Raw genomic sequence first — 25,703 nt, forward strand, 5'->3', positions numbered from 1 at the left:
AAAACAAACAACAAAACAACAACACAAAAGGTCAGAGTATTTCTCATGCTCTCCTTTCCAGGCTACCCTTCTTTGTGAGAACTCCCCTTCCTCTGCCAGTTTCTAAGCACAGGCTGAGCCCAAGTGTCAGGGATGTAGGGTTATGCATCACAAGAAACCACCAGGGGCCCTTTTGTTTCCAGAAGTGTGAACAGCAGGAGCCCAGCAGAAGTGAAGGACAAGAACATCATGGGACTCTTTCCAGGAATGAGACATCAGGAAGAATGAGTAATGATAAGACAGTGTTGTTTTATTGTCTAACAGCTTGTATTTATTGTCCTAAAGAGGCATATCAATGCTGTTGAATCGCAATCTCAGTCGTTGAATGGACCTGCGAGGTCAATGGGAAGGGGACAAGAGTTCTCTGTTTTCTCAATGAAAGGCAGTGCCCAGAGGAAGTCAGACACTCTGACACAGGGGACAGGGGCTTTTAAATAAAACTGGAATTGAAGTGTGGATCTCAGCTTCCAGTGGATCACTCTTCAGAACGTGTTACTTCTTGGGAACCTTCTGGCCATAAAGCTATGAGAGACTTGGTTGAGGGTATGCTGAGGACTCTCCCCTTGGGAGTCTTTGGGAGCCAGCGACTGTTCCCCTTCTCTTGCTGAAAGAAAGGACTCTACTCCAGAGATTGAAGGCTGCTCTTATAACCTTTGGAGAAGGACAAGAATTGAAAAAAAATTAAATAAGGAAAGGAAGAGTAGGTGCTTTAGACATGAGGAATCGGGTTCTCACTCAGGGAGTTGGGAGGGGTCACCTTGTGGGCATTTTTCTGCCTCACTGGGAGTTGGGGCGGTGTGGGTGGTAATAGTTTCTGAAGCCTGGGGACCTCCAGTCTAAGGAGATGGAGGGAGTGATAAGGTTGAGGTGGGGGTTGTAGATGCGCTGATAAGCGGGGGTCAGCCCAGAAAGGGAGCACTTGCCAAGGAAACCCATAAAGCTAGTCCTCCAGGGGGTGGGGGCAGGGAGGGGCTGGCAGCTGAGAAGGCTGGCCCGGTCACAGCCGCACAGAGCAGGTGTGCAGGGACTGGCCACCAAGGGCAGTGGCCATGGGTCGGGGAAGGAGGAGGGGGCAGTGTTCAAGTCTCTATCCCTGCATCTTCAGTCTCTGCCCTGCCTTTCTCTGCCTGCCTGTCCTCTTTGATGGGAGGGTCATGGACAAATAGCTAGGGTGGGGACCATGTTGTTTATCCACTCCAGCTGAAAGACGAGAGATTCAATGCTTCCTTCTCATCCCCTCTGACTCTCCTCCAAGTCTCCTGTGTCTTGGCAAGTCTATAATGCCTTCGGTCTCTTCTCTTTCTACTCAGTCCTCCCATGGCCTCCTGGGACAAGCACGCCTACAATTCAGAAAGTGTTCTTCCTAGCGGTGATGTCTCAAAGTCTAGGATGGCAGTAATGTGTCCCAGGTGCCCAGGAGAAGAACTAGGCTGGAAAAGCTCATTAGAGTGTCGGGGCTCTTTCACAACAAGCAGCCGGTAAGGAGGAGAAGGCATACCTGGATTTCAAGTTTTAGGAAATACATTGTCCCCCACCTACCCACAGCCATCTAGGAAAAGGATTAAAATACTCCATTTTGCTGGGCGTGGTGGCGCACGCTTGTAATCCCCGTGCTTGGGAGGCAGAGACAGGAGGATCGCGCAGGTTCGAAGCCAGCCACCCGTGCTGGCTTAGGAGACCCTGTTTCCAAATTTTAAAAAATGTAAAAATAGGTCTGGGAGTGTAGCCCAGAGGTAGAAGGGCTTCCAGGAACCCCAGTACCAAAAAAAAAAAAAAAAAAAAAAACCACTCCATTTTAAAATTTCAGTAATGAGTGTCATGGGGAGGCAGAATAATTAGTCATTTTTATACATTTTATATGTTTAGTTGTAAGACAAAGTTTTGAATTTTTTTATTGGTGTATTCTAATTGCATGTAATGGTGAGTTCGCAAGTTTTTAAGGGCTCGCTGATTTCCTGCAAGGATTTGCCTCTTTCAGCACTAAGAGTCAGGGAGAATGGAAGTCATGGTGGTCAGTATAACCCGGTTCTTTCCACTCCGCTCTGCCCCTCCTGCAGCTGACTTCCCCATTCATAGCTACAGAGCTGGAGATGGCTTCTCTTTGTGCCAAGGATCAAGAGGCCCCTCCCCGAAAATAGCCAGGAGGAGATTAGTGATTTTATTTGTTTCCATTCAAGCATGGTTCTCCTGATCCAAAGTTCAGCAGGTGCAGAGTAGAGGTGAACAGGGTCACCAGCTATCTGAATGATTCCTCCTCCCTCACCAGATGCCGTCGTGCACCACTCAGAGTCCTGCCACCTGGCTTGAATCACCAGGAAGTACGTAAGCAGTGAAATCTGCTGTATGTTGGACAGCCTCCTATGACGTGTCTGTTGGCATGGGTAACTTCCATAACATGGCATCTCTTCCTGATTTCCAATTTCTGCAAGTCGCTCTTGCAGAAGGGGGACACATGTTTCTGCATATGCTCTTGCACCTGCATTTTCACCTATCATTTGGGCAGAGCATGCATGGAGTGGTCATGCTGTCATGATAGCTCTGCCCCTTGCTTTTCATGGCTTATGTCTCTGTTTCTGGTTTTTCAGGAACAATCTTCACCTGTTTTGCTAGCCCACAACCCTCTAACCATCTCTACCAGGAAGCCAATAGGTCCATGTTCACCAGGTTTATGGGCAGGATGGCCACCGAGATGCCAAGAAAGATTTTATTCACTGATGAAATTATACATCTCCTGGCCCAAACATTTCTTAAAAGCCCACCTCTGGACAGTGCTGTACTGGGGTCACAGATTCAAATAATAGCATCCTGTTTCAATTTTTTTAAATGGGAACACTGAGGTTGTAGCTCAGTGCTAGAGTACTTGCCTAGAATGTCTGAGGACCTGGGTTTTATTCCCAGCAGAGAGAGAGGGAGAGAGGAGAGAGGAGAGGAGAAAGAGAGGAAGGGAGAGAGAGAGACAGACAGACAGAGACAGAGAGAGACAGAGAGAGAACGCCAGCCTTAGCTTTGAGGTACACAGAGAAAAATCAAGTAGGGGGGAATGAGGAGCTAATGGTTTCTTCTTGGGAATAAGACATCCTGCTTTGTCTCTATCTCTGTGTTCTCTGTGCACGAGTCTCTGTTTCTTTGTTTCTCTGTTTCTCTCTAATGCAAAACACAAAGAGTATGTGCTTTGGGGTACCCTCCCTATCTCCCATTCCATCCTCAGTTTTTGTTTTTATTTTGTGGTATTGGGGATTGAGCCCAGGGACAGTCTACCTCTAAGTTACACCCCCAGTCCTTTTTATGTTTTGCTTTAAAATAGTCTTTCTAGGTTGCAGAGAGTCTTGCTACATTAGTCTGTCCTTGAACCTGCAATCTTCCTGTCTCAGTCTCCAAGGTACTGGGATTATAGGCATGTACCACCATGCCTTTCTCCACCTTCAGTTTCTGACAGAGATGAGTTTCATACAGTGCACCAGGCACATGCTTAGGACTTGAGGATCTTTGTTGTCTGGTCTGGGCCTCATCTCTGTGAACCTTTCTCTTTAGAGAAAGACTGCATGGAATAATGGGAAGAGGTTACATTTAGACCAAGAAGAGCTCGTTGGGAGTCCTGCTCTGCCTGTTGGTAACTGTGTGATCTTAAGCAGGAGTGTTATTCCTTGTGAATCTGTTTTTTATCTGTAGAATGGGTAGGACAATATTATTACTTTGGAGTACCAGTGCTTATATGGATTCAGCGATGTAGTGAATGTGAAAGTCCTTTGCACCTCTTAAGTCCCTTTTGTTGCCATCTATAGGATAATCTATGATGGCCCTTCTAGAAACTTCTTCCATCCCTTGTTTGCTCCTCTCTGCTCTCCTGCCTGGCAATGGAATGTTCTAGTGAGTTGGAATAAGGGTTAGACCCATGACTGTGATGTCACAGAACACATGAAGTCAGAAGTTCTTTCTGTGGAGGAGAAAAGGCAGAAAACAGCACTGGAGAGGGAGAAAGGCTGGGACAGGGATGGGGAGGGGGCTGGGGGAAGCCCGCTTGGCCCTGGGGAGCAGGAGGGACCAGAGGCAGCAGGTGGGCAGGCCCATGACTCCCCTGGGCTCCCAGCTCTGCAGGGTGGCATTTTTGTCAGCCATCCTGCTGCTGCTGTGGGTGAAGGTGGTGAGATCTCAGAAGGGCAGCCCTGGCCCCAATGAGAGGCATCAGAAAGAGAAGACACCCTCCTCAGGTAGGTGGAAAAGAGGGAGACCATGTTTGGAGGTAAAGGTCAGGCTTGCCTGAGGTCAGACCCCAGGGAGCTGATCAGGTAAGGGTGAATCTGAGACGAGAGATAGCTGTGGCCCCTGTTGTCATAATGTAAAATAATAGTGTCATCTAGAAAGTTCTGGACCAGAGGTTTACTATTAACCATTTGCAATTGCATGGGACTTCCACATGGGTATGATATGGGTAAGCATGAGTATGTTTGCCAGGAAAAGGATTTTGGTTTTCTTCCTACTGGAAGGTGACCCTCACTTCCAAATAGTGTATGACTTTGAGTGGGAGGTACTAGCATTAGAAGGAAGGGGGAGTGTCTGTGTTCAAGTTGGGGGCCCTAGTGGAACCCAGACCTGAAACCACCTCTAGGTGAAGTACCACCTCTTTGGTCAAGGCCAAGGATGTGGAGATTGGGCCAAATGGCCCCAGCCCCCACTTCTCACTTAAGCCCTGACTCCTTCCTCATCCTGCTTCAGGCCAAGATTAAGGTGGGGGCAGGTCAGGGTCCAGGCTGCCCATCCCTGCCCCTCTTCCCTGTTGCAGACCAGGGCCAGCAGCAGTTTGAAGAGCATTTTGTGGCCTCCTCAGTGGGGGAGCAGTGGCAGCTGGTGGACATGGTTCAGCAAGAAGAGGACGTGAGCTCCGAGACAGCAGCCTTTGGGGAGCATCTCTTTGATCTAGCCTTCTGCATTAACCTGGCCAGCATCGTGTTTTTTTTATGAGGGACATTGAGGCAGAGGTGGTGGCATGGTTACTGGATGAGGACCTGGACGTCTACCTCCGCTTCATGATTGCTCACTGATCTCCTGTCCCTGATGAGGTTGAGGTCACCCCTACCCCAAAGGACTCACACACTGCTCTCTGCCCCATACTCGTGGCACCTAGCTTCAGGACAGCCTCCGAGACATCAGTTGTCACTGTCATTTCCTGATTGCCACCCCAACGTCAGAGCTCCATCTCCCAGGGCCAGAGACACCAGACCCACACCCTTCTCTGTCCTACGCCTCTCCTGGTTTTGTGCAAAACAGCAGACTAGAGGGAGAAGTGACAATAACAGAGCAATAAAACCCTGAAAACAATTGGGAGCAGCTTTCTGAGGCTTAACTCACACCCTGGGATCTCTAACTGGTCTGTGTAATTGCCTGGCCTTTGGCCCACCCACTGACCTTCAGACCCACCAGCTCACCACAATCGTTAGTTCTTTTCTACTATCCTTGGCACTTTTCCCTCTTATCATTTTCTTACTTCTAGGAACCAAACATAACAGAAAGAGTCATTAAGCCACAGGAAGAAGCCAAGTGCCTCTTTTTATTTGGAGAATGGAAGACAAAAGGGGGTGCTTCCCTGACTCCCTGGATGGAGCCAGAGGCTTGCTGAGCCATCTGTACGGCAGAGTCTTTGGTAGTCAAATTACCAGAGATGGCAGCGCCTGAAGGGGTTCATGAGGGCACCACGAGGACAGTGGAAATGTCTGGCAAAGGCTGGGGCACTGCTGAGGGATCCATGGACTCGAAGGCTGGGTGGGCTGGGAGTGTCTTGAGAGTCCTGGGTGCTGGGCTCCCTACACATCGCCTGAGGAGGAGGAAGGGTAAGGAGCAGAGAAGGTTCTTAACACAAGGTTGGAACTAAGGGGTCACCAAAGAGAGAAGACAAAGAGGGGAACAGGAATGGAATGCTCAGGGACATACAGCGCATGTGCCATTTGGAAGCCATTTCCTCCAGAAGTAGGAGCCTGGGCTGTGTAATAATACCATTCATAAGGGACCAGGAGGCAGAGTGTAATGGAGGAGCTCTGCAAAGGGAACCTTCACATGTATGGAGGAACTGAGGACCATGTCTATTGAGGAAGAACAAGGCAATCAAGGGTGTTAATGTCAAGTTGGAATCACCCCTCGGGGGCAAGGTCTCCGAGGAGGAATATTTCTTATGGTCAGCCCCTTGTATCTCATTTTGAAGTGGTTTGTATTTCAAGAGCACAAAAATGGGGAAAAGTTGAGCTCATGTCATGGAGGGGCCTGGGAGTAAAGGTCTACTTTTGTAGAAGGTTGCTGAATTCGGATTTGGTTGAAGAACATGTAATCTGGAGGGCGATTCCAAGGGGAAAAATAAGAAAGGACGACAGTGGGCACGTGTGAGGCAGTGGTGAGGGGTATTTGAGGAGGGTGAACCACAGGACTATTCCCTTGAGCATTGGTTACAGGGCCCGTTTCTGATATGAAGCAAGCTCTGGAAGGTGGTAGCAGTCACCTACCTGAGCATAGCTTCTGAAGAAGAGCTGATGGGGGCTGAGGTCCTGGTTGGGCAGAGTGGTCTCCCCACGGTACTGTAAGAGCCTCTTGCTGTATGCCTGGATGTGGGGATATCATGGAGAACCATCTTTATGTTCACCATGGCCGTTTGGAATCTGATGCCCCAAACAAACTCATGGGCCTTCTCCCCCAGTTCTGTACTGGGAAATTGGTTTGAGACAAAGAGTACTTTCTACAAGACCTATAGATGTCTTAGAAAGTAGGGGCATGAGGGGATCCCCAAGTTGTCATCTGTTCAGTGGGTATGTGAGGCATAAGAAGCTATGTAATTGCATTTGCATGAGGAATGGTGGAGGGAGAACTTGAGCCTGGGGTCTTTTAGTCTGCAGGTGACAATAGCTCACTGCCCTTGGGGTACCTGGAATGCAATGACCAGCCCCCCCACATCAGCAGCATTCTCCAGGAACGCATGGGAGCCATTGAAGGAAGTTGTGTCCGATGATGAGAGGTTATCATAATGACGTTCCAGGCATAGGCGGATCTCCTGTATGGCTCTGGTGTCACAGTCCGGGCAGCCCCCAGGTCGTACTGTTGAAAATAGCAAGAAAATAAACTGCTGAGGGATAGTGGTGACATGAGAAGTACCCTAGACTCATTTGACTCTCAGAAACATAGAAAGTTTCTGGGACTGTCCTGTCTGGAGCCTGAAGCCCTTGAATAATTTTCCTTCTGCCACCAGGCTTCCTTTGAGGTCTTCCTGAGGACGCCCTGTGGCCCCGCCTCCCAGTGGCCCCTGTTACCCACAGATCTGGTGGAAGATGCTCAGCAGTTCGCGGGCCATGATGCTGCCAGTGGCGCCAAAGTTCACAGCTCTAGGGAGACAAGGGCTTGTCTGAACTCCAGAATCCGTCAACATTTTGAGCCCCAATTCTCCAGCAAGTCTTCTCCATCATAACACCTGTTAGTCCCTCTTGGGAAACTCCCTGCCCACCCTCATAGAAGAGATCATACCTGGGATAGTCAGGGTGGAAGAGCGGAGGTTGAAAAAGTCCTGCCGGGAAGACCATCACATGGTCATATATTGAATAGTGAGCACTGTCCCCCCAGGGAGGAATCTTCCATCTGTGAAGAGAGCACATATACATACAGTGCCACCATTGATCCTGCCACCCCCAAGGTATGCACAGTCCCTCCCATCTGGCATTAGTCTTCCTGTTGAACCAAGGGCTTCCCTTCCTTCTAGTTGCAGTCAGGTTATCTCTGGAATTGAGTTATGTGTGTCTTGTCTGCTCTCATACCTGTGCTGGGGGGAAGGCTGCAGGGAGCTCCAGACATTCCTAGCCTGGAGGGAGCGAACACAGCTCAGGAAGGATTGCAGGAAGTTTGGTCCCAGTTGAATCTGAAGGGGATACAGGGAGTGACTTGGGCACATAGAGACAACTATAGTGGACACTGACATATACCAACAGGCACATTTAAACCCAGAAAGATATGTCCTGACACGCAAGCACCCATGAGTTTGTGGAAACCACCAACTTAACATTACTACCTATCATTACTGGCAGGCTTCTTACATCAGCACACAGATAAACATAGGCAAGTCACAGAATAAACACGTATATGTGGGAAGGAGGGCACACTGAATAATAGACCCCAACGTTTCCATGCTTCTGTGAAAGGAAGAAGTGGGTCAGAATCACCCATATAAAATAAAGTGTCAGGCAAAGATTTAGATGATCAGAAAGGTGAGAGGTCGATAATTAAAGGGAATCTGGAAAAAACAGGGACCCACGTCGCCGTAGTCTTCTTTGGCCAGCTCTGGCTTCAGGGCCCATTCAGGAGCTCCCATCTTCACCTGCAGCTGTGTGATCTGGGGAGAGAGAGAGAGAGGTGTTAAGAACCTTGCATTCCCTCTAAGCCCTTCAGAGCTTCTGGTGCTATTACCCAGATATGTGTGCAGCAGGATGTGTGCAGGTGCCAGTAGCACTTCTCATCATTGTCTCTTGGTCTCCACTCCACCCACTAAACAATCCCACAATGCCCTTCACTTGTGGCCTTACACTGTCATGGGCCTCTTTCCGGGTCTCCTCACTCATCCAGGGAAGCTTTTTGAGGCGTGTGATGAGGGCATCTTTGATCTCAGTGAATAATCTCATGGCCTATGAGGTGGAAGTAAGAGACAGGGAAACAGGGTCAGGATGGGCCTCAGCCGTGGCCCTGCCATAGCATGTGACCCTCTGGAGTTGAGGGAGCTGTTAGAGAAGGGGAAAGATCTCAGAAAGACAAAGGGACCATGAAACTTCAGGGAGCACAGAGCAGTGGATCAGGAAAGGCAGAGCCAAATACAGGAGGGCAGTGGGAGCTGTGTAGCCCAAGGCCAGCCAGGTCTCTCACCATGAGAGACCTCAGCTACATGGCTGCTTATTCCTAGAGCCAGGCAAACTGCTCAGAAAGCAGAGGCAGAGAAGGGCCACTATTCCCTCCTTTGCTCTCAAGACTCACATCCCCACACCTTCCACCATAAGGCAGGTATTTCCTTTCCCCATCTCCCTGAGCTGCTCAGCTTCCCAACAAACTGGAGTCTTGCTCACTTCACAGCCCAAGTGTATAGCCCCTGCCTTCCCACCCACCCATCATCTTGCATGTATCCTTCCCTGGGGAAAGAAAATGACCAATGGGATCGGAAGCCTGGCCTCTGGCACCAACTGCCTGCATTCAGAACTGACTCTGCTGATTGTTAGCAGAGTGGCCTTGAGCGAGTCATTTAACCTCTCAATGCCTCTCTCCTATAGAATTAGACTGATAACAGAAATTAAATAAAGTAGCTTGTGCAAAATGCTGATAGAAGGCTGGTAGCAAGCCCTAACCAACTGTTCAGTAGTTATTTATTTGCACTCCCTGAAATGACTTCATCCCATGTTCATGCCATATCATGTATTGCTCAAAAATCTTAGATAAACAAGGAGGAGCCTTAAAGGCCATGGAGTTTGATTTTCTCATTTTATGGCCGAAGAAACACGAGACCCAGAAAGTCGGGTGACGTGTTCCAATTAGCTATGGATACTCTGTCCTGTTACTGTACTCTGCTCGCTCGATGGATGGAGAGGTCTCTGAGTTCTCTTCTATGCATTACCATTGAGGAGACCACAGTCCAGAGAAAGAGGGCAGGTATGCAGGGAGGGAAGGGCAGAGGGACACAGGCAGGGGAAAGCCCTCACATACAGCACTTTGGGTACGCAGGTCAAAGGCATCACGAACAAACATGGCCGCCAGGGTAGGCTGGAAGAAGGCTCCTGTCTTCTCCACACACATCATCCATCGGGGGTGGGCTGGCTGCAGGGAGGAAGCTGGACTGAGTGGCTCCTGCTAAGGGCTCTTTCCTCTCTGCTTTCCCAGGACAGTCTTCTCTAGACCTTCACCCCAGAGGGAGTTCTCTTCGCTCAACTTCCTGGTTTACGTCCCTCTGTTATTCCCTCTGGTGATACACAGTGCTGCTCAGCACAAAGGGTCCTTCTCCAAGACTAGTCCTATGAACCTGATTGAGCAAATCATCCACGTTTATTGCCTGTTTATTTGAAAGCAAGTCCCCTGGAAAGCAGCCCTCTGGAGGACTAAAAGACTCATGAGAAAGGAGAACAAGAAGTCAAACCTCTCTGGTAGCTTCTGTACCTAACCTGGCCCCCATCACACATGGCTCTCAGCTTTAGAAATGGCTCATCCTCCCATCTTCTTTGTTTAAAATGGGATAACCATAATAGTTAACTTTCTCCACCATCACCCATGCCTACCTCTCCAAGTGTGCACATCATATTGTAAGATCTTGTAGAGAAGATAATCATTAGTAAAAGTGGGCTTTAGATTGCATACAGTTTGCTAGGAGAAGAGGACAAATATATATGCTCGTATGTGTATGTATTCAAGGAACCTAGGAAACTCAGGCAAACCAAGGAAAACAAATAGGATGAGAAATGGAAGGTTTTCACTTCAGAGGTGCAGCAGTATTAGAGAGCAGCTCATAAAAACCATTGACATGCTTTTTTGTTCTAGCAGGAGGACCCTGTTAGGGATAAAGAAAGAAAAAACCGAAAACAAAACAAAGGAGAGATGGAGAGATGTTGGGGGAGACTTTGAAACGAGGCCTTGCTAAGTTACCATGCTGGCCTACCATCCTCCAGTCTGTCTTTAAGTACTGGGATTACAGGTATGCCTGGCTCACACCTTCTGGCTCTTCACTTGTTTTATGATCACCTTTGCTGACACCTGACCATTTCTTCAACATCCTTTGCCATGGGACCTGGCAACTCAAGAATATAGATGTTACTCAAACTAATAATACAACTGTCTTTTAAACTGCAGAGTAAGCGAATGAGAATTTGAGGGGAAAATTTACAAAATATAAAGAAATTATTAAATACTTTAAATACAAATTAATAAAATTCAGTGAATTATTTTTAGGGCACTGCAAAACTTTCATATATCACCTCCAAGCCATGATAATAATATTTAAGAAATAAAATTGTGTCAGTGATGGTGGTACACATATAATCCCAGTACTTGGGAGGCTGAAACAGAAGAATTAAAGGTTCAAAACTAGCCTTAGCAATTTAGCAAGATACTCAGCAACCTAGCAAGAACCCTATTTTAAAATTAAAAAGGTCTGAAGGTGTAGTTGCGAGTAGAATGCCCTCAAGTTCTATCCCCAATAAATAACACACACACACACACACACACACACACACACACACACACATATAGAAGTCAGAAAATTTGGACAATCTTTGATACAAGTAAAGTATAATTTATAGATTACAAGAAGCTTTAATGTTAACTTATAAACAAAATTCTAGAATGAATTGTTAAGGGAGTGATATTTGAACACTCTGAAAATAATGTGTAACTATAAAAGACCAGTATGGGATCACTGAAGACAAGTAATAGCAAAATAATAAAAACTTCTCTGGTTAAAAAAAAAGCATTAACCTGGAGGATAGGACAGCCAGGATCCATAAATTTTAATAGAAGCCATTCAGTCACACAATTGATTGCAACAGTCCAATTGCAGAAGACAGGATGGAAGGATTATAGCAAACTGGAGAGAGTGCATCCAGCCAGACTGAGCTGCAACATTTAGGCAGAGACAAATACTGTCAGCCTGGCCCAATCCTGCTGAGCTATGTAACTCCTGCACCTAGACACACACACACACACACACACACACACACACACACAAACACACACACACAGAGGAAATCTGAAATAATGCTATGTCATCTCCTAATTTTTTAAAGCTGGCAATTGATTCAAAGTTTATAAATTACTCTAAAAGCCAGCAAAACATATCTACAAATAATTAAATTGATCCTCAAGGGACTGTACTACAATCGTACTTTGGAATTGAGTATCCACCATTTACCAAGTGAGGGTTATTAACTTAAACCTCTGTGCTTCAATTTCACCAGCTATAAAAAGAAAAATAATGCCTGTTTTGCCTTCTTCCCAGATTTGAGGATAAGGCAAAATAATACCTTGGAAGTACCATGTCTATTCTAAATTCCACTGGAATTCCATTAGCATTCGTCTCTATATTCTAATGTTACTCTGTTGGCATTATCTTGACTTTAGAAAGGCATCTGGTCAAACCACAAACTAAGCCCTGGTGAATTCGGTGAAGAAATCAATGTTAAATGATAGTGCAACTTGAGTGAACTCTTGTCTGGCTGAACCACAATTAAACATTAATGATGAATGACTTGGAGTTATTTTGACCTCTCTACTGAGAATTATGACTGCCCTCTATCTAGCTTGCCTTTCTCCAATTGCTCCTTTACTTTTCTCCTTACCACCCCCAATATGTTTCTTTTCTTTTCTTTCTTCCTGCACTAGAATATAAATGCCTAAAGGCAAGAATGCTTATCTGTTTTGTTTACCACTGTGTCCTAAGTGCCTAGAGCAGTGCCTGTCAGATACAAGGTACTCCATAAATATTTATGCCAAGAATAAAGGGATGAAGATATAGCTAAGTCAATAACCTGATCCAATGCCCTCCTCCCTTCAGGATCTTAGCAGTAGTCTGGGTGAAGCAACTCTGAATGCAATTGCAAATGGCCCACTGTTGAAAGAAAAAGTAATAGCATGGATTGTTGAAACAAAGACTCTATCTGATAAACTGGATGTGGGCTAAGTATAAATTGTTCACAATTAACAGGTGCAAATGTGAAATCCTGCTTTTACTTTCCTAAAGCTAACATTACCAGTTTCATAAAAGATGTAAAATTGCAATGTGCCAAGTAAAAAACGACTTAGCTTAACCATTTTCATTGACTATATATTCAAAAGTAACTATTAAGAGATTGGCAGATCATCATAACTAAAAGTCTTTTAGAATAAAGATACCATAAATTAAAATTCCTTTAGAATAACAAAGTCTATAATTGATGACCACTGGATAGAAACCAAAACTTTGGTCAAATGGAAGCCCAAATGTTGGCTTTGTCTTTGACTTCATTCAACTTCTTACATCATGTGAGTCCGGAAATTCCATTGCTTTCTTTAAAATATGTTCTTTTAAAAAAATAAATCAGAAAAATTCCTCTGCTCCTCTCCATTTCATGCGGAGAAAAGCAAAAGCCTTTATTGCAACCCACCAGATCCTGCATGGCTGTCTCCTTCCTCCCCTGATTTCTACTTGTCTCTTGTCCTGTTCACTTTATTCCAGTTACCTTGACCACCGGGCTAGTTCCAAAACACCCAGGACAACCCTCAGCTGTAACACTGGGCACAGCCTTGCATGCAACCCATCATCTCTTCCCAGCTAGAGCTACCATGAGGATTCCTTTATATTGTACCAAATTTTAGGCATCCTGCTGCATGCACTGTTCCTATCAGATGAGATTTCCTTCTTTACCAGAATAATCCTTTTTTTCCCCTCTAGATGCTTATTGCTTCAATTCTACCTGCTGCAAAGAGATTCTGTTAATCTTCAAACCTCTCCAGGTGGCAACCTCTTGGGAGCCCCCAGATTGTCTAATGCTCATGCCAGATTTCTCTAGGAATACAACTACTATATCCTTTGCACTACAAGGACCGAGTAGAACAGTGAAAACAGAACTCACGTAGAAACATAAAGCCTAAAATATTTACTATCTTGCCCTTAACAGAAAGATTTGCTAATTCATTGTTTGTAGCACTTCTCTTTCTCAATCTTGTACAGTGTGTGGTTAAAAACAGCCTCAGGAACCAAACAGATCTATTGTGCAGACTGCTCCTATACTTGTGAGCAATGTAGTCTTGGGGAAGTCACTTGGCCTTTCTGCACCTATTTTTGCATCTGCAAAACAGGGATTAAAAACCTCAGAGTGAAGCAGGCACTTGGCATATGCCTGTAATCACAGGACCTGGGAGGCTGAGACAGGATGATCACAAATTCAAAGCCAGCCTCTTTGGCTTAGCAAGACCTTTAGCAACTAAGCAGGACTCTCTTTCAAAATAAAAAATTAAAAGGGCTGGGGAGGAGCTAAATGGTAAAATGCTTCCTGGGCTCAATCCCTTGTACCACCAAACAAAAGCAAAAACAAAAACCCTCAGAGAATTCTGGAGAGATTAAGTAAACTAATTTATGCTAAGTGGTCAATCTATGTCCAGTGCTAGACAAACTAACTGCTAAATATATATCAACTATCATCATCATCATTATGTGTCACATTTCGGTGAAGTGGCTTCCCCAAGATGACATCACTGTTGGCAGAGCTTCATTCTGCTTTTCAGCCCAAGGACAATTATGTACCCTCGTGATTTCAGGATTTGTAAGCCTTCTACATTCTTTAAGCATGAGTCTGTGCTGGAGCTCTTATACCCTCCAAGACATGACATCAGGCTACAGTGCTGGAACTTACAGGAAGCTATTTATTTCCAGGAAGTTTGTAAGAGCACCCCCCCCCCGAATAGGAGCTGGAGGCTTGTGTTGCTTCCTCTACAACACAGTGAGTGAGGCTAGATGGGAACTTCTTGGGAACCTGCCCACCCTGAGTGAAAGTCCTCAGGAAGAGCAGTCTGTGGCACGAAGCATAAGCGCACAGATCCTGAAGCCGGGCTGCCGGAGTTCAAGCCCTTGCTCTAACAATTTGCTAGCTATATCCCCATGGTCACATTCTTTGGTAGTTGTGCATTCATTTCTCCATCTATAGAACAAAGATAAAATGATATCCATGGTACCGCGTGGAATTTTGAGGCTTAAACCAGCTACTCTAGGAGAGTAAATACAGGAATGACGAGCTCTCTACATTCCTTAAACATGAGTCAGACCCTAGACTAAAGGTTTTAGAAAATGTCTAACACATTATAACCATTCAATAAGCAATAACTGCATTCCTGTCTCTGTGAATACATTCCCCACTCTGAATTCCACAGATACTTCAGGTCTCTCCAAGGGAGAGAAATGGTCCACAATTATTAAATAAAAAAATGATTTCAAGACTAAACCGAGGTCTTAACTAAGCTGGGATGTAACCGATATACTAAATGTCTCCATTTGCATTTGGATGTCTTTGACCTAGGGCTTCAAGGTTCTCAACAAAAGAGTATCTCTACATCTTTGGTAATGCGGTAGACTCTGATCAGTGAAGCACATTTCTCACACAGCCCTCTCAGACATAATAGTTTCCCTAACATGACCCAAGCAAATTCCAGGCTTCGTCTTCTCACCATGGGTGGTCTCTCTGTCAGCTCCCACAGTTTCTGGTTCAGCTCTCTGTGCGCCTCTCGGAACCTACTGTCCAGGGCTGGAGAAAGCGTCCCCACCAGTCCCAAGATCATGTGACTCTGTAAAAAATCCCTATGGAGGCAAAAGAGACCCAGCATCAACCCCAGGGTTCTGAGGATATCTCACAAAAGTACTCCCCTTGTGCAAAGTACCTCGTCACTCCTGGGGACACCTCTTTCTCCTCTGTATTTATGAAGAAGAGCTGTCATGACATAAAAAGAAGTCCAAAAGAGACTTTCTGGGTGTAGGTTAGGACATTACAGAAGGAACTGGATAAAGAGACAGCCTTCTCAAGTCACAGGGGGAAGAGAAACCGGGCTAGACGAAGGCAGGACTCAGAGTTAACAAAACAAATTCATCCGTTTTTATAACCAGGTAACCTCAGCTCATCTGAGGATATATCTCCTGAGGACAGTAAAGCTGAGCTTTGTGACTTGCCGCAGTTGGCAGCTCTTGTTAGGTCTCCTCTGTACACCTGCTCGTGCTCCCCATGGACGTGTGCTTGCCCCTCCTCAAAAAATATTCCTAGATGTTGCCACCACTGGGTAACTCCAGAGAAGAGCCCTGCATTCAAGCTGCTGGAAGGAATCTGCTGCCTTTAGAGGGTAGCCACACAGGCATCGGGGGAGGCAGAGAGCCCAAGGTAGAAGCACCTGCCCATGAACCCCATCCTCACTGAATTCCTAATCACAGAAGAAATGGTCTCAAAAATTTTTTCCCACCAGAGCTCCAGAACTCTCCTGCCATGGCTGTGAAATGGCCTCTTTCCAGCCTTCTTCCTCCAGAGAATCCCAGGCTTTGCCCCCCAGCTCCTAGTCTCTTGGACCTATTTCTCCTACCCGCAGCTCTCAGACCCTGAAAAGACACATATAGTCTAAGCTGTCACCACCCCAGGGCCTCCCAGCATCTCCTACAGAGCAGAGGCTCCATACAGACTAATGTTCTCAAGGCTGACCCTGTGTCTTGTTGAACCCTTTGTCCTTCATTCCTTGTGGCATTCCTTCTTCATGCTCCCAAAATTTATTTCATGTTTCCTCTGTTTTCCCTGGTGCCATCCACTCTACCCCCTCTCTGCCCCACCTGTAGCAAGTCCTTTTCACCCAAGGTGTTCTTGATCCTGGAGCCCGCTGGGTCCTCAGACTCTTTCCATTCCAATCCCACATGGAGCAAACCTGTACATCAGCAGCTGTCCTTCCAGCAGTTGCGACATGTTTCTCAAATAGTCCAGGTCATAGACCACCAGGAGGTGGGTGGGGCTCAGAGACATAGGTGTGAACATCGCTTGCAAGCAGGACAACCAGTCGATTGCAGGGGCCATTTCCTTGGAGGAAGAACACAAAGCTGAGGGGGAAAAGGCAAGGAGGAGAGACAGAAGGGGAAAAGGCTTCTCCATGGGTTTGAGAGGGAGTATGGAAGGAGAGTGGTGATGCAGAACTGGAGTCTGAGAAAATTAGGAATAGAAAAAAAATAAGGGTACCAGAAGGAAGAAAATAAAGTAACAACAACAGAAACAACAACAACAAAGTATTGGAAAGAGACTGTCCTGCCCATAGTCTGTGGGACCCCAGTTCCAGGCACCTGTAGTTGGTCAATAGTGATGTTATGGAAGGGCTTGTCCCGAGCTCTCCGCTGCTCCAGGGGCCTCAGAAACTGGAATAGCTGCGAGGTAATGGAGATGGACATGGAAGCGTGTTGTTGTGCCGTGAGTGGGTCACCTCCCAGCAAGATCCCCAGCTGATTTAGGTAAGCCAGGTAGTTCCGCACCATCTGGAGGAAGGTAATGGAGGTCACAGGTGCCCAGAGCTCCTGATCTTCGAGGGGCGGAGCTTTGTCCCCACACAGGCTTACCTGGGCATAGATTTTCTGTTCCTGTTCTTGCTTGAGGGGAACATCAAGCTCTGGCTGGTCTATCTGGACACAAGAGAGACTGGAGAGAAGCGGGGAGCGTGGGGGGTGGAGAGGGCAGGTGTGGGCAGTACTATGGAAGGTGGCCTGGGGAGACGGGAATAAAGAGCTGGCAGAGAATGAGAAAGATTATGAAGGAACAAAAAAATAGGAGTGAGGAGAAGGAGAGAAAGAGTCTAGACATGGAAATGTGAAAAATGATGGGCATTTTCACAACTTTGGCAACGTTCAGCAAGCGAGAAGCTTAAGAACTGATGTCTTAGAGGGATCCCTTCCTCGTGTCAAGGTTAGGTCTGGTGAAAGGCAGAGACACCCAGCTCAAGTGCTGCAGTGAAGAGGTACCCACAACTCAGTAAACCAGACACATGTTTCCATAAATATTTTAAAGTGTCAAAATTAATGCAAAATCTATGGATGCCTAAAACATCAAAACTTTGCTTATCATGATTTCCCCCATAAGTGCCACCATGCACTTTTTAAAATATAAGGGTTTTCCAAAAGGTCCATAATAAAGTTTTGTTCCATTTGAAGAGGAAGAGCTTTTTTTTTTAATCCACAATAGACAAAAACTTGAAATTTTGGTCATCATAAGTTTTTACATTGACTTTGATTTTTTTTTTTAAATGGTAAGATATTATTTATCTTGATAATGAGTTTGGGGCTCTTTTAAAGTTCACACCCCACCCAGGTGCGCCACGTGATTTCCGGAAGTTCCTCCCTTTTCCTTTGTTGCTTCACACTGGTTCGACTCCCACCTCCCTGATTGTCCTCATCCTTCACTGACTCCCTTACACCCCTCACACCACTCTCCTCTGCAGCCTAGTCCTCAACTGTTCTTCCTTAAGAGCCCTTAAGAGCCCATACAAACTCAAGCCGATGATAAGCATTTTTCTCCCAGTTCCACCAAATCAAACCTAGGGAGTCCTTTAATGATTCCTTTATCTATATTCAGTCATAAGACCCTCAGCAACTCATGTACTGAGGCAAAATGGCCTTTCTCCTCATGCCTGGTTTTTCCTTTCCATTTCTACCACTATTTCAGGATCCCAAATACTCTCATTTTGATTCCTGAACACTTTTGGGTTGATCTTCAAAATTTCTGCCTCTGCTTAAACTCAACATGCAGCCATCATGCTATTTCAAAGTTCTCAGTAGCTCTTTTATTTATTTTTGTTCTTAGTATATCAATAATCATTACCTCTGCCTGGATTTCTAGACCAGTAATCAGATTCAATCTCATATCTTTAGGCTCCTTTTTCCTTGCACTGTTAGCTCATCCTACCCATAGACAAGTCTTCGCACCGACCCCATAGAGGACACAGAGTGTTTTAAGTTCTTCTCTTGCCTCAGAATCTCTCCATAGCCTTTAATTTGTTAATTAAATTATTTTAATTTAATTAATAATTAATTAATTAATAATAAATAATAATTAATTAATTATTTTAGTACTGGCGATTAAAACCAATGGAATTTTACCTCCAAGTTATACCCTAGCTCTTTTAATTTTTATTTTGAAACGGTCTCTCACTCAGTTGCTGAGGGTGCTCTGTAAGGAGCCGAGACTGGCCTTGAACCGGTAATCCTCCTCTCTCAGCTTCCCAAAGACCGAGGATTACAGGTATGGACCACCATGTCCAGCTTTCCCATCACCCCTTTAATGCTTTTTATTTTTAACTTCACCTTCATCTAGGTAGGTTAACCATACTTTAAGACTCAGCTCATATGTACCTCTCTGAGCCTTTCCTTAGCCAGCTCAGACCTTAACTAATCTCCAATGACCATACCATTTGAACTCCAGAGCACACACTTTAAAAATGTACTTTAGAATACTAAAAATGCTGATTCTCAGATTTTGAATATCTATCCTTTTAAAATAGAGTAGATTTTTTGAAAACAGGAGCCAAATATATAACCCTGCGTTGCCTACCAAGATAGTGATGTCTCCACTATGTTTTTACTTACTTGCTCTACAAACACCTGATGACTGAGGAGGAAGAGGTCCACAGTCTTCAGTTTAGTGTTTAGTGCTGAGAGTATGAGGAAATGAGGCAGAAGAGGCAGGAAAAGCTTCACCTAAGTCAGAGCTAGGATGTCAGTAAAGACATCTTGGAAGAGATACTCAAAACCAACCCTTGAAAAACATGTAAGAGTTTTCTAGGCCAAGTGTGGGGGATTGCTACAGGCAGAGGAAGCAGTGTATGTAGAGAAAGAAGGAACATTTTGGGAGCTGCACGTGAGTCAGCAGAGCCGAGGGTGTAAGGGGCAGAGGGAATGTGCCAGGAGATAAGGCTGGAGAGGTGTGTAGGGGGTCAGATCACAAAACTTGCAAGCTTTGCTAAGCCACGATGGACCAGTTCTTGACCCAATGATCCATGAAGGTGGGAGGCATTGGAACAGAGACAATAGCACAGTTAGGTCTTGGTTTGGAAAGGTCCCCCTGGCAAAAATGAAGAGTATATAAGAGGAAGCCAACCTTGGAGATGGGAAAACTAGTTAAGAAGTCTGGGAGAACTCCAGATTAGCAACAAGGGAGTCCGGACCTACTCCAGTCCTTTTCCCACCCAACCTAAGATCCCAAGACCTCATAGCAATAATTTTCTCTTAATACAGGGCTGCTTGCTATTTTGCACATTTGTCTTGTCTCCCCAGCTTGCAATCTTCCTCTATGAGATAATAGCCTAGAGTCACAGCAAGCCCAGGTCCTGCTGTGTCTTTTTCAGTGCATCTCTCACCTGGATGAATGGTGTGTGTGGAGAGGAAGGATGGGGCCCCAGATAGGCCCTGAAGAATGGGAAGTAGCCATACTGACTCATCAGAAGCTTCAGAGTTCGGTTAAAGTCAAAGGAAGTTTGATTGCCAGAGACGTGCCACCCTCCAAGCTGGGAAAAAGAGAAACAGGGCTAAGCAGAGGGATCTGTACGGTGAGACACCACCGTCTTGATTTTCCCTTCTGCTCCTATCTCCTATCTCCTCACCTCTGAGCTCTTTGGTCCCTCCAGGGCTCTACTTCTATCCTTCTTTTTCTACTCTCACCCTAGGTCCTGATTCTTTATAGGACTTGCCATTTCTGTCTCTATCTTTCTTCTAGAACTAAGGGATCTCTAGAATAGAGATTCAAGTTCCAGGAAGAAAAACAGCAGCCCTAACCATGTTATGTTGTTCTAAATGCATAACAAAGTTGATGTCCTAACTTTACTCACCTCCTCGATAACTTGTGTGAGGGGACCAGCCCCTGCAGCTTCAATGGCATCCGTGTCCATGCAGGCATTATAGAATTGGAAAGCTTTCTCCTCCCCAGAGCCTAAGTTCCAGGGCCCTGGGGCCTCTAGAAAGGAAGCGTGGGAGAATTAAAGGAGTGGAGTCTGATGTGGACAAACCGAGAAAGTGTGAGACAGGCAGCTTATTGGAAAAAATGGGATTACATAGAAAACAAACAAACTAATAAACAAAACCCATGGAAAGGTTTGAAAAAAGAAGCATAAAAGAACTTCCTGAGTCCAGATCCTCCTCACCCTTGATCTCAGGGAACAAATGAACACATTACAACAACCCAAAAGTACACCTATCTGAACAATCTACCTACGAGTGTCATGTTCTCCCTCGGTCTTAATATCTTTGTGTTTCATTGTGGGCAACAGAATTAATCCTGAGCATATTATTTCTTTTCATTTCTGTGCCTTGACTAAAAAGCATCACTCTACCAAAAGAAAGCCTACCTCCCACTCTTTTCTCATAAAAAGGGGGTCAGGTTCCGATTTATACTGTCAATATGTTCCAGGAGAGAAGCAAGACGTCATTGTGAGAGAGAGATGATTTGGGAAGTGGGGGGAAGGAAAAGATAATGTCGACAAGGACATATCGGAGGGCCAGGTTTGAAGGCCTGAGAGTGACAGAGAAGAGGCTTAAAATATAGAATGTGTTGAAAAGGGGCTGGTGGGGGAAGATCCTCTGCCTGGGTTAGAAATAGAATATTTGGAGGAAATAACGAAGATGAGGCTTGTGCAAAAGGAGAACTTGAAGGAATGGAGCACTAGACAAGCGGAAGGGCAAAGAAGATGGGGATGAGATAAAGAAACGATGGTGAGAGGGACCAGAAGAGATGGAAGAGGGGCGGCATCTGAGGTGAGGAGGAAGAGTGTGAAGACGCAGACCCAGTCAGGTTGTTGGGGAGTCCACTAAGGATGGACTCCTTATGCAGCGGTCTGGGAAGTCCCGATGGGGTCAGCCAGCTTCAGTCATCTGCTGTTCTTACCTAGCAGCTTCTTCAGGCGGCTCTTGTTCTCCTCTGCAAGAGCCGGAAGGTCTTTGGCTTTTTCGCAGGCAAAGCTGTAGAAGTCAGTGCAGGGGGCCACTCTGGTGTTCCTAGAAGCCAGGAAACGGGCCAGGAGATCCAAACAGGCGGGTGTCTCACAGGGGGCTGCAGGGAACAGCTCAGAACTAGGAGAGAAGAGGGAAAGGGACGAGGGCTCCCCCAAGGGGCTGGCTAAGGAAAGTCCTGGTGAGGACCCAAAGAGACAGAGTGGGAAGGGATGGTCTGACTGGGGGCAGAGTGTGGGGGTTCCGGAAGGAAAAGGCAGGATGTACAAGATTTGAGGGCCAAGCGATGTCAGAGGGCAGGAGCCTCAGGATAGATGGGGCCCAGGATGGGGGAAGGACTTCCTAGGTTGGGAGGTTCCAGAATCTTCCTTACGAGGGCCACAGTTCCGGAAGATGTAGAACCAAAGCACAGAAGAACCGATGAGCAGGCCAAAAAGCAAGGCAGCCACCAGCAGCCACCTGGTCAGTGACCACTGTCTTCTCCACTCAGTGGGCGGTCCAGCCTCTGGAGGGCTCTGTAAGGGAAAGGGGAAAGATACAAGATGGGGGAGTTGAAAAGGGGCAGTGGGGCAAGAGGAGGGGAGGAGAGAGAATCAACAAGTTAGAGCAAAGGCCCCTTTCTGCAGAGGTCATTCTGTTGGTCCTCCCTAAACTCAGCCCTCTTCGTAGCCCTGGGGGATGAGAAAGCAAGGGGTGTCACCTGCCTTGGGTAAGGATCAAGCAGGGAACATCTGAAGGCTTTAGAAGTGTAAGGAGGAGGCCCCTTACCTCTGGGCTCTGGGGAGGCTCCATGCCACCCGCCTGGATCTGTCCTCTCAGCTCCTGTCCACTTTCGTCTCCACCCTCCTGAAGTGAGTGGAGGAGGAAGGAGGAGGAGAGAGATGCTGGTTCAGAAAGGGGTGCACATTAAAGACAGTTTTATCAGACCATGCCAACACTCCTGCCTACCTTTCCCCATACACATGTTTGCTTCAGTCATCAGTGGTCCTCAGAATGAACCTCTCCCCTGGAGATCCATCTCCTCCCATCACCTCCCTTGTTCTTCCCCCTTTCTATTCTGGAAGCGTCATATTCCCTCCTCTCCAGGAGGGGCAGGGCATCCCCACAGAGCACCCGAGACCCCACCCCCGGTGGCTGGCTATGGAAGGAGATGTTTCTCCAAGGCACTTGCCATCTGTCTGTCCTCCTCTCTGGCTCCCAGAGTCCTTCCTGGTTTTGCTCTACGTGGCGAATCCGAGGATGGAGATTCAGGAACTGGCCTCCCTCATGCCCCTGCCCAGTTGCGTGGTTCTGGAGAAAAGGGCACTTCTTCCATTCTACCCGCTCTGTCCCCAAACACTGTTGGCCTCTGGGTGGAGCCTGTTTATCAGCAGGGAGACACTCAGACCTCTCCTCCTCCTTTATCTCAGTTTCTCAGGGGAGTTGAGGGAGGAGTCTCCTTCGCTCAGCAAGAAATCTTGCCCTTGGTCTGCTCCTCTTATCCTGCTCTGTGACTTTGTTCATAAAGTTCTTGTATTTCTAGAATATTCTTTCCCCTTTCTTTTCTTCTTCTCTGATTGAAATCCCTTGGATTCTTTAATTCCCAGGTGAAATGCCACTTTTCCGGGGAGGTCTCACAGTTCTACGCCCGTTCATACTGTTCCCAAGCATGCTTAATTGCTTTTCTAGGTGTTTCATGGCCCTGCTGGTTGAAGGCAGAGTTGTGCATTAAAATAGATCATCGAACAAGGAGACCCTAACCTGCTAATTATTAGCTCTGTGACAGTAAACAAGCTGCTTAAACTCTCAGGCAGGTAACCGAGTTTCGTCATCTGGAAAATGAAGGTAATGTTTTCCGATGCCTACCTCACAAAGTCTCATGCTTGCTTACAAGGGAATAGGGCTCTACTGAGCCTTTTTCTTTATTCTACATTTTATTACAGCAGTGTCTTGCATCTTCACCTTCCTACCGATTGAAAACTCTTTTGTGGCAGGTATGCTATCTCTTTCTCCTTTACATCCACCCAAGGTGCTTTGCAAATGTTAAGAGGAATGAATTGAATTTCATGCCAGAAGATTTTCATTCTCCCTTACTTCATACTGAGCCCTTGGCCTGGTGAACAGGTTCCCTATTCCTCAGACTAGGTAGAATGGAACTCATTAGCATGATCGTTAATGACAACCTGGCCCTACTTCCTGATTGCTAAGGCCAGGATGCATTATGTGGGATGGAGATGGGCGTCAAAGGATGCCTCCATGGTTGGAGAAGTAGAGTAATGCTACCTTTTCAACTGGGGCCCTATGATGAAGCACCAAGTCAGAATGTCATGCAATAGAAAAAAAGCCATTGGGGAAAATAAGGCTATTTTGAGACAGGATGTCACACACACACACACACACACACACACACACACACACACATCGAATAAAGCCTGATGTGGTACTAGGGATCTGGACTAAGTGAATAAAAGACAAAAAACAGTGGCTACTTGGTGTTGCAGAAATGAAATGAGGACCTGGCCCAGGATGATGGTAAAGAGGAGGTAAGTCTACAGAAAGAAGCATTTTATGCAAAATAAATAAATAAAGTCATAAGGTCACAGAAACTGATTAATGGGAGAGGGGTCATTAATAGTCACAGATGAGCTCCAAGTTTTATTTCTGGGTGTTGAGAAAAGTGATGCCCCCGATTGAGACAGTGGAATCTTGGCTAAGGATGAGAGTAGGGGTCAGCCTGAGAAAACACCATGCTTCAGAGTTTCAGGAGGGTTTGGTCTGCTGGGCTACACGCCAATGGTGTCTTGCCTTCCCAGAAAGTAGAGGGCTCAAGCCACAAACACATCTCACTTCCTTCATCCCCTTCCCTTCCTCACTCTTTTTCTATAAATTAATTCCCTGAGTTGATGTGGGAAAAATACTACAGACAATTCAGATTAGGTAAGTGGCCAGCTCAGTGGGTTATAGTAGTACTGATACGTAAGAGTAAGTCAAGTCTCTGTGTGACATGAACCCCGGGAACAGCCAGCACAGTCCAAACTTGGGTTTTCACCTTGTTGGAGAAGCTGAGGAAACTAGGGATGGTAACAGAGCCTCCTGGTTTATCCATTCCTACCCAGCTGCCTCCCGAAGGAAAGGAAGCTCTGTTCTGGGAGCTGCCTCTGCAGCGTGGCTCCCCCTTATCTCGCGTGTCTTAGTCTGGGTGTCAGGCCCACCACAGCAGCCGTGCCCAATCCACCACTCAGAGCTGGGGATTGAAGAGGGGTGAACTGAGCTACGGCTTATCTTTATAGACACCGCTTCCTGGCTGCCTTAACTGCTTCATCTCATCTATTCTAATTCCAAGAGTTTTTGTTTGATGCCATAACAATATCAAAATAATAGAAATCATAATAACAGCACACACGTTATTGTGCCAAGAATGTATGTAAAGGTTTGCATATATATGCATTTCTTTCCTTCAGTCTCCTCAGCATTTCTATGAAGGAGGTAAGACATGTTATTATCTTCATTGTATGAATGAGAAAGTCAAGGTACATGGAAGTACAGTAAACTTGCCCAAAATTATAAGATCAATAATTATCAGAAATGATACAGATGAGCCTGTCAAACATTAAGCCTCTGTTTACTGAGAATTTCTCCTTCTCCTTCTCTTCCTCCTCCTCCTCCTCCTCCTCCTCCTCCTCCTCCTCCTCCTCCTTCTTCTTCTTCTTCTTCTTCTTCTTCTCCTTCTCCTTCTCTATCTCCTCCTCCTCCTCCTCTTCCTCCTCCTCCTCCTCCTTTTTCTTCTTCTTCTTCTTCTTCTTCTTCTTCTTCTTCTTCTTCTTCTTCTTCTTCTTCTTCTTCTTCTCCTTCCTCCTCCTCCTCCTCTTCCTCCTCCTCCTCCTCCTCCCCTTCTTCTTCTTCTTCTTCTTCTTCTTCTTCTTCTTCTTCTTCTTCTTCTTCTTCTTCTTCTTCTTCTTCTTCTTCTTCTTCTTCTTCTTCTTCTTCATGGTACTGGGATTCCTGGAAGCCTTTCTACCTCCGGGCCACACTCCCAGACCAATTTTATACTTTTTATTTGGAAACAGGGTCTCCTAAGCCAGCACAGCTGACTTCGAACCTACACAAGCCTCCTGTCTCCACCTCCCAAGCATGGGGATTACAAGTGTGTGCCACCACGCCCGGCTACTGGGAATTTCTTTATAATCAGAATTTTTATTTGTCTGACTCTCCTTTATAA

General features: G+C 46.2%; 2 protein-coding genes across 2 annotated transcripts; one reads left to right on the top strand and one right to left on the bottom strand.

Moving 5' to 3' along the window:
• Nucleotides 1-4,105: 4,105 nt before the first annotated feature.
• Nucleotides 4,106-4,998, top strand: LLCFC1 (LLLL and CFNLAS motif containing 1; the record flags this gene model as incomplete). The annotated part of the gene is made up of 2 exons (XM_080701262.1): nt 4,106-4,247; nt 4,820-4,998. 2 exons carry the CDS (start codon nt 4,106-4,108, stop codon nt 4,996-4,998), a joined length of 321 nt encoding a protein of 106 aa, XP_080557388.1.
• Nucleotides 4,999-5,686: 688 nt separating this feature from the next.
• On the bottom strand, nt 5,687-22,469 carry KEL (Kell metallo-endopeptidase (Kell blood group); the record flags this gene model as incomplete). Its single annotated transcript, XM_080701263.1, has 19 exons — nt 5,687-5,848; nt 6,528-6,623; nt 6,944-7,113; nt 7,330-7,397; nt 7,537-7,647; nt 7,824-7,924; nt 8,318-8,395; nt 8,586-8,684; nt 9,748-9,858; nt 15,226-15,355; nt 16,456-16,604; nt 16,862-17,050; nt 17,132-17,194; nt 19,921-20,067; nt 20,389-20,513; nt 21,441-21,605; nt 21,879-22,020; nt 22,274-22,389; nt 22,454-22,469. 19 exons carry the CDS (start codon nt 22,467-22,469, stop codon nt 5,687-5,689), a joined length of 2,238 nt encoding a protein of 745 aa, XP_080557389.1.
• Nucleotides 22,470-25,703: the final 3,234 nt, after the last annotated feature.

The sequence above is a fragment of the Muscardinus avellanarius genome, assembly GCF_963383645.1.
Source record: "Muscardinus avellanarius genome assembly, chromosome: 9".
Classification (NCBI taxonomy): Eukaryota; Metazoa; Chordata; class Mammalia; order Rodentia; family Gliridae; genus Muscardinus; species Muscardinus avellanarius.